General features: G+C 30.8%; 1 protein-coding gene across 2 annotated transcripts in view; it reads left to right on the plus strand.

Moving 5' to 3' along the window:
• The window catches only part of LOC117112909, a 26,543-nt gene that overhangs the window by 1,943 nt on the left and 11,027 nt on the right, over positions 1 to 13,573 (plus strand). The window contains exons 2-13 of one of the 2 annotated variants that reach the window (XM_033256126.1): positions 248 to 308; positions 1,087 to 1,139; positions 2,533 to 2,577; positions 3,389 to 3,478; positions 6,166 to 6,213; positions 6,492 to 6,536; positions 7,341 to 7,451; positions 11,125 to 11,151; positions 11,430 to 11,474; positions 12,279 to 12,368; positions 12,964 to 12,990; positions 13,269 to 13,313. In XM_033256126.1, coding sequence (XP_033112017.1) covers positions 248 to 308; positions 1,087 to 1,139; positions 2,533 to 2,577; positions 3,389 to 3,478; positions 6,166 to 6,213; positions 6,492 to 6,536; positions 7,341 to 7,451; positions 11,125 to 11,151; positions 11,430 to 11,474; positions 12,279 to 12,368; positions 12,964 to 12,990; positions 13,269 to 13,313 — 687 coding nt within the window. The remainder of the gene's footprint in view (positions 1 to 247; positions 309 to 1,086; positions 1,140 to 2,532; positions 2,578 to 3,388; positions 3,479 to 6,165; positions 6,214 to 6,491; positions 6,537 to 7,340; positions 7,452 to 11,124; positions 11,152 to 11,429; positions 11,475 to 12,278; positions 12,369 to 12,963; positions 12,991 to 13,268; positions 13,314 to 13,573) is intronic. The other variant, XM_033256127.1, reaches the window with a different exon arrangement.

Genomic DNA, 13,573 nt, shown 5'->3' on the forward strand with positions numbered 1-13,573 from the left:
GATATTTCCCAAGAATAGTAAGTCAGGGATGAATTCTTGGTGAGAATCCATGGAGCTAGCTAGGGTTCTGGAAAAACCTGGCAGTTTTGGCATACTTAAATGTATTATGTTTGAGGAATACTAGCGAGCTTAACCTTCATGCTGGCTACACCATTTTAAACTTTATACTACCATGGGGACACTCTAAGTTGCACTGTACTTGCTATCACTGTATTATTGTATTCATTAATATTGCTCCTCTTTATAGTGGAAGGAAATCCCAATGTGCCAGAGAGAGCAGGATCAGAATCCACCCAGGATGGTTTGAGGTATGGTATTTCAAGTTTTTTTTCCCCTTTTTTTTGTTATCGAAATTACATTCAATAGGAAATCATGTTTTAGTAGAAATAAGATACACTATAATTTTGTTGTTATAGTGAAATGATACAAATCCTTTTAATTTTTTATTAAAAATACAGGGCTCAATTTAACTTTTTGGTGATTTTGGTGACAAGCCAACTGGGCTAGTTTACTGGATATTTTACTAACCCAGTCATTTTACATCAGTAACGTTATGTTCTTGGCCAAGCATACTTGAAGCAATAGTTTATAACTGATCACTGGCCCACTGAGGAGTTTTTACTAGACATAGTATGACTAGTACTAAATCCACGCCTGGCATACTGTTTCATCAACTTTATCACTACCACCACCATTGTCATCACCATAAACATCATTACCATCATCATCATCTTCTTCAACACCATCATTACTAGCATCATCAGACAATCACTATAATCATCACATCTACTATCATCATCATCATCATAATCATCATCATAATTATCATCACCACTATCATCATTATCACCACCACCATCATCATCACTACTAAAAAATGCTGTAAACTAAATTTCTATTTTAGGGTCCTGTTTCAAATCCTGTGAAACACCAAAATTTATTCTCACTATAAAACATCATTCCATGATGTACGCAGTTGGCAGTACTTACTGTTGTATATGAAAGAAATAAACTATTAACTTAAAAACTATGTTAATTTTGTTATTCATAATGAATATTATTTTAAATATTGTCTGTTTTGTTCAGTACCTGTACTGTTGATTTTACACAAGAAGATTCAGATGAAATAAGTAAAGCTGGTAAGTCCTACATTATATTTATTGAAATACCTGTAATCCAATATTTAAATTTTTATTTCTATTAAAATTTCATCAACATTCATTAGTGGCCAATGACCTTTTAATATTGGATTGAATAATATAAGCTATTTATAAGGTTTAGACCAGGGGTGGGTATAAAAAATGGTCAAAGGGCCAAAGTCAATTTTTGATTTAACACTGAGGGCCGCACTCAAACGTTGATATGCCAGTGAACTTCCAAAAATCTCCAAGCACTGTTTTTACACCACTTTATTCTAAGTTTTAATGTTACTTTTTACATATTTAAAAAAAATTGTTATCAGGCTGCATGCAGGCCGCACGTTGCCACCTGTGGTTTAAACTAAAACGTGTTCCCTTAATGGGGTTTCCATATTTAGGAGACTTAAACTGAAAATGTGAAATTGTCCCTTAATAGGGTTGTCACCTAAAGAAGGGTGTCCAAATCTTCTGAAATCTTTCTACAGAAACAGAATAGGGAACCAAAAAACAATTTTTTTTTGGAAAATTAAATTTGACATACAAATTATAGGCCTATAACTTAGAGGCAGACATTAATAAAATTATTTTTAGTAACATTGAAATTGAAAATAAAATAGGATTGCTACATTTCATTTTGTTTATTATTAAACTTTCTCCACTCATAATACACAATAAAACAATATTAATAATAATAATATAAAGAGGCTAATTGAATGAAACAAAATATATAATACTTTTATATTGCATGACTAATATGTTATTAATTTAAATATGGTTAAATTTTAATTAAAAAAAATGTTTCAAAATATATCACACAATTGATTGTATTTGTGCTCCTATGTTTTTTTTTTACAATCAGGTCAAATATAAAATTACTAGGTGATCAGCAATATAAAGTAGATGAGGGACTATAAACTTTACTGTATGTTATCTTATTGATCATTACAGTCTTTTATTTACAAATTTCAGAAATAGATGCTACAGAAGCAAACAGAGGTAGGCACATATATGACTACATACAATAATTATATAAATATCTTCTAGAGTTTTTACATTATGTTCCAGTATGAAGACACCCAAAAACTAGCAAATTAAAACAAAGTAATACCACATTGTTAACTTGTGACTGTCTCTTATACACATCTTTGTTAAGCATATTTCATTGTTGGCTTGAATACATTTTCTTTTTACAGGCACTTTGCAAATCGTTTACTTCCTCAAAATTACCATTTTTTTTAAGGCGTTTGAATATACACGCATCATAATACTTCTTTTTATAAAACATCAATTTGGTTTGGTGAACATTGTCACTCTTGTATTTTAAGGTCTTTACATTGTATTTTGGGTGCTAAAATAAATAACTATTTTATGCAATTTAATTTTACTCTTTAAGGGAATAATATGAATTCCTCAGCAGTCAATTCAGGGCCTACTTCAGGTAAGTGCAGTATTCTATCATTTATTTATATACTGTACTACACCTTAAAAAATGCCCTGGAACTTCTAAAGAAGATGTTCCTATGCCTCAGACATCATAAACATAATACTGTATAAAACCTTAAATTGACACCCTGGGCTTCTTCTTTTGTTTGCAAACTTTTCGAGGCTACTTTTGCAAAGTAAAGGGGGGGGGGGGCTTCTTTGCAAATTGAATACTGTAAATTTTGTGAATTTGTACTGTAAAACAATAAATATGGCCACTGTAACATCAATCTGTATTGTGGAGTGTATTTAACTGGCATTAAATCATCTAAACCACTGTATAAACCAAGCTTGTTTATAATTTTAATATTTTGTTTTTCGAAGTTCATGTACAGTGCATGTGCTGTACTATCTCAAAAAGAAGACTATGCTATCTTGAAAAGAAGCCCATGGCCTTCGTTTTTGAGATGGGTTCCGTTTCAAGGCTAATATTGCAAACTAAAGAGGGGGCTTCAATTCGAGATGGGCTTCATCTCAAGATTAAGCCCATTCAATTCGAGGTTTTATGGTATTTATATATAATTATTTGTGGCAAAAACAAGCCAAAACCCAGTCACTCGTCGCAAATCCTGTTTTGGAGATATTTGCCAAAACACACTGGAAAGTCAAAGTTTTGGAAATCTATTTTATTCCATAAAACGACCCTTTATATATCTATACATCATGCTATGCTGTTATTTCCCCATTTTCAATGTTAAAACAACAATTTTTAACGATTTGGTGAAGCAAAAATTTAGTTTATAAATAATCACTATATTACACTGCAGAAGCAACTGGACAAGACCACGGTGAAAACACACTGCCCAGAGACAGGGATTCCACTGATCTTGGATATTCTTTACCTCTTCTTCCCCCAGGTATTTTTTGTTGTTAATACAAAGTCAATTTTTTTTTGCTTGGTATTATAATTAATCATCTTAAGAACTTTATTACATTTGTTTTCTACATGAATAAATTTGACTTAACATCCTCAAATAAAAATTTAGAATTTTGAAAGGATGTTGTTGCATATTGGTAGTCATCCATATTTTAATGTCATTTATTTGTCAATGTTACCATTTTAAATTAAGTTTTGTCAAAGTCAAAGAAAGAAATGTTTTTGATGTTTTTTTGAAGCATAGGTATAAGTATTATATAACGAAAAAAAAAAACGTCGCAAGCGAGGATTGAATTAAAATTGAAACATCAAGCCTCTATTTAGTAGAAACTGAATCATAAATATTGTAATGTAATTGAACAGCGGAAGACTTCTATTTTCACTTTGTTTTTTTATAGATAACATTTTCCATATAATTTGTAATATTTCATATATATATATATATACTTTCTATAGAGAAACTTAAAAAGTTATAAGATTTTACTCCATAAACACTATATCTATTGATATCTATTGATATCAAAATATTGATATACTAAACTACAGTATGCACAAAAATGTATATAGTTCCAAATTTTTTTTATAGATTTGTATACATTTTATATATTTTTTCTATAGAAAACTTTTTTACGGATAAACTTTTCCATAGAGTTTGTATACATTTTATATATACTTCCTAAAGAGAAACATTTTTTACAGATTATAAACGTTTCCATAGAGCTTATATATATATATATTATAAATATTTTCTATAGACTATTGAAGTTACAGTTTTTATAATGACTCCCGCTTTAGAATATTATACAGTTCTACAGAATATACTATAGAAAATATCTGTTTTATCTACCGATTTTCCGTAAATATTTCACAGATTCTCTATAGACCATTTTCGCAAGATTTGAAAATAAAATTTCTGATAACCTAGCAACAACCACTGGGGGACTTTCCTAGCATTTCGCTCTACGTAGTTACCATCGTGAATTAAATCAACGAAACATCTAAATTACTTATGAGCACAAATATTTTAAAATGGAAAGATCGTATCTGTTGTCTACTGCTGCTATAGCAAAGGTCTAGGGAATCATCTATGGCGCAATGCTCTATTTGTAACTCCAGCTGCTCAGGCTAGGCCGCTAGAAGTACCCCAGTGAGTTGCGAGACTTTGGCGGCGCTGTTTAAAAATAAATCTGATAAAATGGTTTATAGGCTTCCCATTCCTCTAAAATTACCTATTTTCCCAGATTTTTTAAGATTCTGTAAAATAAACTTTTGAAATTTCATATACTGTTTGTTATGCTCTATAGAGATTTTATATATTCCTAAAGATAATCCCTGTAAGATTTATATAGTAAATTTTGAAAAGAAACAGGTAAAAGCCTAGTGTTTTATAGAATAAATATAGAAATTCTGTAGTTAGTTTTATTATAGAGAACCTTGTTATATCGTTTCTATAGAATATTCTATAGAATTTCTATAGAATATGCAAGATGTATTAAACATGTTGGTACAGCTACTAGTCAGACAAGAAAATATATATTTGTGTCAATGAAATAATGAATAAAACAAAAAAAAATTAAAGGTTATAGGTATTACATTAAATATGTGTATATAGAATGTTATAGAATTCTATAGAAACTAGTTCCTCTGTAAAGCAATTTTATAGAATATATTAATTTCTATAGAAATTGATTAGTCTCTATGGAAGGTCTATAAAGTTCAATAGATTTGTTTTTTAAGGGCATGGGCCCACTTTCAAACTATCAGTGATTGATGCGTCGTCGCTGGTGGCCCGTGGCCTACTACTAGTTTGTAACACTGATCAGTACCAGGCCTAGCACTTCCACTTCGTCTTCCTAGCTCACTCAAGACATACTGAGCTATTTTACAATCTCCACTACTACTACACTGTAACAGTAAGTCAAAATAAAAGCCTTTCGCTGTTTAATTATATACAACAATTATGATTCAGTTAGTTTTTAATAAATAGATGTAATATTTTTCAATTGTATTTCAATGATCTTTCATTTCATTGCGCTGCTACATAAATATAAGTGTATGCTATATCACAGACAATACAAACATGACCAAGCTAGTGTGAACAAGTACTGTAAATGTAATGATTAATAAGAAACTAAGCTAAGTATAACTTGTGATTAAAAAAAATCATTATTTTTGTGTCTAGATTTTGTACAATCATATTTCTCAGTAAATGGTTTTAAAAAGTTGAATCATTTATAAAGAGAAATTACATAAATTCATTGACACATCAGCAGAGGCTAGAATAGCAAGTTCTTTAAATCCACACTAGGTACAGTATGTATTCAGCCTCTCAACATTGAAATTCAGTATAAATGATAAGTGTTAGAGCATCATTCATTAAATTATGACTACTTAAAACTGGTTAATTACCATGTAGTATGATTTGACACATACATTCTTTTTGTGCTTAGTGCTAAATGCATTAATATATATGAAGTGACTGGCAAATCTTGTTTAAATTCTAATTTAAAAAAAAATTTCAAAATATATCACACAATTGATTGTATTTGTGCTCCTATGTTTTTTTTTTTACAATCAGGTCAAATATAAAATTACTAGGTGATCAGCGATATACTGTAGATGAGGGACTATAAACTTTACTGTATGTTATCTTATTGATCATTACAGTCTTTTATTTACAAATTTCAGAAATAGATGCTACAGAAGCAAACAGAGGTAGGCACATATACGACTACACACAATAATTATATAAATATCTTCTAGAGTTTTTACATTATGTTCCAGTTGAAGTCACCCAAAAACTAGCAAATTAAAACAAAGTAATACCACATTGTTAACTTGTGAATGTCCTAAGTAGACTCGCATAACAACACTTCTTTGAAACAACATCGATTTGGTTTGGTGAACATTGTCACTCTTGTATTTTAAGGTCTGTATATTGTATTTTGGGTGCTAAAGTATCTATTTTATACAAATTAATTTTACTCTTTAAGGGGATAATGTGAATTCCTCAGCAGTCAATTCAGAGCCTACTTCAGGTAAGTGCAGTATTTTATCATTTTTTTATATACTACACCTTAAAAAGCATCCTGAAACTTCTAAAGAAGATGTTTCTATGCCTCATAAGTCTCAAACATAATACCGTATAAAACCTTAAATTGACGCCCAGGGCTTCTTTTGTTTGCGAACTTTAATGAGCTTCTTTTCGAGGCTACTTTTTCAAAGTAATGAGGGGACTTGAATGCTGTAAATTTTGTGAATTTGTACTATAAAACAATAAATAAGGCCACTGTAACATCAATCTATATTGTGGATTGTATTTAACTGGCATTAAATCACCTAAACCACTGTATAAACCAAGCTTGTTTTTAATTTATTTTGTTTTTCGAAGTTCATGGACAGTGTATGTGCTGTACTATCTCAAAAAGAAGACTATGCTATCTTGAAAAGAAGACCATGGCCTTCTTTTTTGAGATGGGTTTCTTTTTTGAAGGCTAATACTGCAAACTAAAGAGGGGGCTTCAATTCGAGATGGGCGTTATCTCGAGATTAAGCCCAGTGGGCTTCAATTCAAGGTTTTACGGTATTTATATACAATTATTTGTGGCGAAAACAAGCCAAAATCCAGTCACTCGTCGCAAATCCTGTTTTGGAGATATTTGCCAAAACATGCTGGAAAGTCAAAGTTTTAGAAATCTATTTTATTGCATAAAACTACCATTTATATCTATACATATCATGCTATGATATTATTTCCACATTTTCAATGTTAAAACAACAATTTTTAACGATTTGGTGAAGCAAAAATTTAGTTTATAAATAATCACTATGTTACACTGCAGAAGCAACTGGACAAGACCATAGAGAAAATAGAACAGACCATGGTGAAAACGCACTGCCCAGAGACAGGGAGTCCACTGATCTTGGATATGCTTCACCTCTTCTTCCACCAGGTATTTTTTGTTTTTAATGCAAAGTTATTTTCCCTAGTCTATTTTTTTTCAGAATGTTATTACATTTGTTTTCTACATGAATAAATTTGACTTAACATCCCCAAAGGAAAATTTAGAAATTTGGAAGGATTAATTTGTTACACATTGTTAGTCATCCGTATTTTAATATAATTTATTTGTCAATGTTAAATTAAGTTTTGTCAAAGTCAAAGAAAGGAATTTTTTTGAAGGATATGTATAAGTACTATACGAAAATCAAAGATAATACTCATTTGAGAATGTATAACTCAATTTCATTCATTTCATTTATTTATTCGACCAATACAAATTTACAAAATGTACAGTACAACAAAAATTATTAATTAAAATTATTAATTTTAAATTATTAAAATTATCTATGATCAGAAAAAATATATTCTACATAAAACTATGCTATATCACAGAAAATACAAACTTGACAAGTATAACTTGTGAAAAAAAACAAATCTTTATTTTTGTGTCCAGATTTTTTGCAATCATATTTCTCAATGAATGGTTTTAAAAAAGGTGAATCATTTATAAAGAGAAATTACATAAAATGCATTGGCACTTCAGCAGTGGCTAGGATAACAAGTTCTCTCTCAAATGAAAATTTAGAATTTTGGAAGTCTTTTCAAAGAAAGAAATATTTTTAATGTTTTTTTTAAAGCATAGATAGAATTATTATACTGTATAATGAAAATCAAAGATAATACTCATGGGAGGATGGATAACTCTATTATCTATGATCAGAAAAAAAAAATGCTACATGAATATAAATATAATATATTATATCACAGAAAATACAAACATGACCAAGCTAGTGTGAACAAGTACTGTAAATGTAATGAATAATAAGAAATTAAGTAACTTGTGATAAAAAAAAAATCATTATTTTTGTGTCTAGATTTTGTGCATCATGTTTCTCAGTGAATGGTTTTTAAAAAGTTGAATCATTAATAAAGAGAAATTACATAGAATGCATTGACACATCAGCAGTGGCTAGAATAGCAAGTTCTTTAAATCCACACTAGGTACAGTATGTATTCAGCCTCTCAACATTGAAATTCAGTATAAATGATAAGTGTTAGAGCATTATTCATTAAATTATGACTACTTAAAACTCTGTTTAATACCATGTAGTATGATTTGACAGCGCACATACATTCTTTTTGTGCTTAGTGATAAATGCATTAAAGGGCGGCTCCGGGTATAGATTTTCTCTTCATTATGTGTTCAAATACTTCATTATAACATATCATGTGAGTAATCGCAACGGAAAAACATGCCAGCTTGGCTGAAAACGAGAATGTAAAAAATTTGCTCAAAACTGCAAAAATCTAGTGATACTATTTCTTCACTAGCTACAGTAGGTAAAAATTTTCTCCAAGTGTGACAGATGAGAAAACAACTACAACACACTTACTTTCAACCAATACATTGTACATACACTTGACACCGCGAGAATGTGACACGGTCGTGCTGCTGTGGGAATTTGTGACACTAGCCTGCAAAACGCATCGGTAAGATAATTATATAAGTAGGACCTGGCTAAGATTTGTATGCACTTAATTTAGGAGAGAATATGTTAACTGTTATAGACTAATATGAACCCTACTAAACAACATGGGATGTGTGCTAAAATCTCTATCCAGGACGAACAGCCCAAAAATGACCACACCCATTTTTAAATGGCCACGCCCCCTTTTTTCATTTTTTAAAAAGTAGGCTAGACATTATGAACATATTGAAAACAGAGTTTTTCTTTTATAAAATAACACATATGATTAGGGATCAAGTTTCAGAAATCTCACCATAATCACCAGTCTCGTTCATATGGAAATTAGCTTAAATATGCAAAATAGGGGCCACGCTCACTTCCTTACTTGATGCGCTACTTTAAATGGTAGAGTAGACAATCTGAACATGTTGCAAACAAGGATTTTTCTTTTTATAAATGAACACATGTGATGAGAGGATAACATTTCAGGAATCACATAAAACAGGTATTGTATGCTGTGTGCGATATGAGGCAATATTACTATAAATGATACTTAGCTTCCCCACACTTTCTTTGGAATTTCAATTCAGTTGTGATAATTTTAAATTGCGACGATTATTTCTTTGCAGGCCAAGCTCTGAATGCACACACAGCTAAGCTAACAAATCTCACTCTATAGGGTCTTCAGAACTAATTGCATACTGTAGAATATTTTAAGACCTTTGTATAGTTATGACACGTAAATATTGACCACTAGTGAGTACTTCCAGTGAATTAAGGTACAGGTATTGCTGGTATTGCTTCTATTACATTTTTGTTGGAATCTTGAGAGTTGCTTGGTTTCATGCGTCTGGTGGTTTTACGCACTTTCTCCTCGACTCCACAAGCATTAATCAGCTCTTGATTTCTAGTTAGCAAAACAGATAATCAAAATATACTTCAAAAATCTAGGCTACCTTGCTATCAAAAATATCTTCATAATTGGATATTTGATTTTTATTATTGGCTCTACACTTATTGTGTTGCATATTTTGTGGTACATAGTACATTTAATATTGAAGTTTTTCAATTTTTTTTCACAATATGCTGATAATTATTTCAACAGCCCCAGATGAGAGTTTATATTGCTACATACTTTTAAAATGCACAGTACTAACCACTAATAGCTCTGCTGAAGACACTTTTCATCAGGTCTTTTCTGTAGTTATAACCCTTCCCATCTTGACATGCTTGACAGCATTTTGTCTTTGGACATACCAATCAATATTTCAATGTAACAGCAACAACAACATAAAACTTTAAAATAAAGACAAAATGAGACATCTAAACAATTAGTCCTGTGCCTGGCGGCGCTTGCTCTTGGTATTGGTTTTACTCCTTTGTATATTGTCGTTTTGGTAAATGTCATTGGCGTTTTGGTCTGTTGCCGTTTTGATACTTATCATTGCCGTTTTTGGTTTATTGCCATTTTGGTTATAGCCGTTTTGGTCACTGCCGTTTTGGTTTATTGCCGTTGTGACCTACTACCAAATAATTCCGGATAATTCACTCCGACCAAAAGTGTATAGAGCCGCCTACGACCATTTGCTTTGAAAAAGTCGAGTGGATAAAGGTGGATAGTTTACTTATACGGAAAAATATGCAATTTTCAGTAGCTAAAAACATCAGAAATGAAAAATTCATTTATTTCAAATTTTTTCGTTATGCATAAAAAAAAAAGTGCAGCTTAAAAACAGGTATTCTACAAACATTTTGCACTGGTAACATAGCATATAGAAAGTGGATTTTCAGCTGTCCCCCCAGTTTAGAATTTGTGTGTAACTTCCAACCATTCGTTCTCCACAACCACACTCTTAAAAAATTGTCAAATATGAACAAATATACTTTTTTTGATACACTTGAACATATAATGAAGAGAAAATTTAGGCCCCGGAGCTACCATTAATATGTATGAAGTGAGTCAAATCTTGTTTAAAATTTAATGAAAAAATTGTTTCAAAATATATCACACAATTGATTGTACTTGTGTTTTTATTATGTTTTTTTTAGAATCAGGTCAAATATAAAATTACTAGGTGATCAGAGATTTAGATGAGGGACTATACACTTTACTGTATGATATTTTATTGATCATTACAGTCTTACAAATTTCAGAAATAGATGCTGCAGAAGCAAACAGAGGTAGGCACATATACGACTACCTACAATAATTATATAAATATCATCTAGAGTTTTTACATTATGTTCCAGTAGAAGACACCCAAAAACTAGCAAATTAAAACAAAGTAATACCACATTGTTAACTTGTGAATGTCCTAAGTAGACTCGCATAACAACACTTCTTTAAAACAACATCGATTTGGTTTGGTGAACATTGTCACTCTTGTATTTTAAGGTCTGTATATTGTATTTTGGGTGCTAAAGTATCTATTTTATACTAATTAATTTTACTTTTTAAGGGGATAATGTGAATTCCTCAGCAGTCAATTCAGAGCCTACTTCAGGTAAGTGCAGTATTTTATCATTTTTTTATATACGACACCTTAAAAAGCATCCTGAAACTTCTAAAGAAGATGTTTCTATGCCTCATAAGTCTCAAACATAATACCATATAAAACCTTAAATTGATGCCCTGGGCTTCTTTTGTTTGCGAACTTTAATGAGCTTCTTTTCGAGGCTATTTTATCAAAGTAATGAGGGGACTTGAATGCTGTAAATTTTGTGAATTTGTACTATAAAACAATAAATAAGGCCACTGTAACATCAATCTATATTGTGGAGTGTATTTAACTGGCATTAAATCACCTAAACCACTGTATAAACCAAGCTTGTTTTTAATTTATTTTGTTTTTCGAAGTTCATGTACAGTGTATGTGCTGTACTATCTCAAAAAGAAGACTATGCTATCTTGAAAAAAAGCCCATGGCCTTCTTTTTTGAGATGGGTTTCTTTTTTGAAGGCTAATACTGCAAACTAAAGAGGGGGCTTCAATTCGAGATGGGCGTTATCTCGAGATTAAGCCCAGTGGGCTTCAATTCAAGGTTTTACAGTATTAATATACAATTATTTGTGGCAAAAACAAGCCAAAACCAAGTCACTTGTCGCAAATCCTGTTTTGGAGATATTTGCCAAAACATGCTGGAAAGTCAAAGTTTTAGAAATCTATTTTATTGCATAAAACTACCATTTATATCTATACATATCATGCTATGCTATTATTTCCCCATTTTCAATGTTAAAACAACAATTTTTAATGATTTGTTGAAGCAAAAATTTAGTTTTTAAATAATCACTATATTACACTGCAGAAGCAACTGGACAAGACCATGGTGAAAACACACTGCCCAGAGACAGGGAGTCCACTGATCTTGGATATGCTTCACCTCTTCTTCCACCAGGTATTTTTTGTTTTTAATGCAAAGTTATTTTCCCTAGTCAATTTTTTTTTCAGAATGTTATTACATTTGTTTTCTACATGAATAAATTTGACTTAACATTCCCAAATGAAAATTGAAAATAAATTAAAAAGTTGAATCATTTATAAAAAGAAATTACATAAATGCATTGACACATCAGCAGTGGCTAGAATAGCAAGTTCTTTAAATCCACACTAGGTACAGTATGTATTCAGCCTCTCAACATTGAAATTCAGTATAAATGATAAGTGTTAGAGCATCTTTCATTAAATTATGACTACTTAAAACTGTTTAATTACCATGTAGTATGATTTGACACATACATTCTTTTTGTGCTTAGTGCTAAATGCATTAATATATATGAAGTGACTGGCAAATCTTGTTTAAATTTTAATTAAAAAAAATATTTCAAAATATATCACACAATTGATTGTATTTGTGCTCCTATGTTTTTTTTTTACAATCAGGTCAAATATAAAATTACTAGGTGATCAGCAATATAAAGTAGATGAGGGACTATAAACTTTACTGTATGTTATCTTATTGATCATTACAGTCTTTTATTTACAAATTTCAGAAATAGATGCTACAGAAGCAAACAGAGGTAGGCACATATACGACTACATACAATAATTATCTAAATATCTTCTAGAGTTTTTACATTGTGTTCCAGTAGAAGACACCCAAAAACTAGCAAATTAAAACAAAGTAATACCACATTGTTAACTTGTGAATGTCCTAAGTAGACTCGCATAACAACACTTCTTTAAAACAACATCGATTTGGTTTGGTGAACATTGTCACTCTTGTATTTTAAGGTCTGTATATTGTATTTTGGGTGCTAAAGTATCTATTTTATACAAATTAATTTTACTCTTTAAGGGGATAATGTGAATTCCTCAGCAGTCAATTCAGAGCCTACTTCAGGTAAGTGCAGTATTTTATCATTTTTTATATACTACACCTTAAAAAGCATCCTGAAACTTCTAAAGAAGATGTTTCTATGCCTCATAAGTCTCAAACATAATACCGTATAAAACCTTAAATTGATGCCCTGGGCTTCTTTTGTTTGCGAACTTTAATGAGCTTCTTTTCGAGGCTATTTTATCAAAGTAATGAGGGGACTTGAATGCTGTAAATTTTGTGAATTTGTACTATAAAACAATAAATAAGGCCACTGTAACATC

The sequence above is a fragment of the Anneissia japonica genome, unplaced genomic scaffold (assembly GCF_011630105.1).
Source record: "Anneissia japonica isolate Jap-2015-1 unplaced genomic scaffold, ASM1163010v1 scaffold287713_len945575_cov184, whole genome shotgun sequence".
In the NCBI taxonomy this organism is placed as follows: domain Eukaryota; kingdom Metazoa; phylum Echinodermata; class Crinoidea; order Comatulida; family Comatulidae; genus Anneissia; species Anneissia japonica.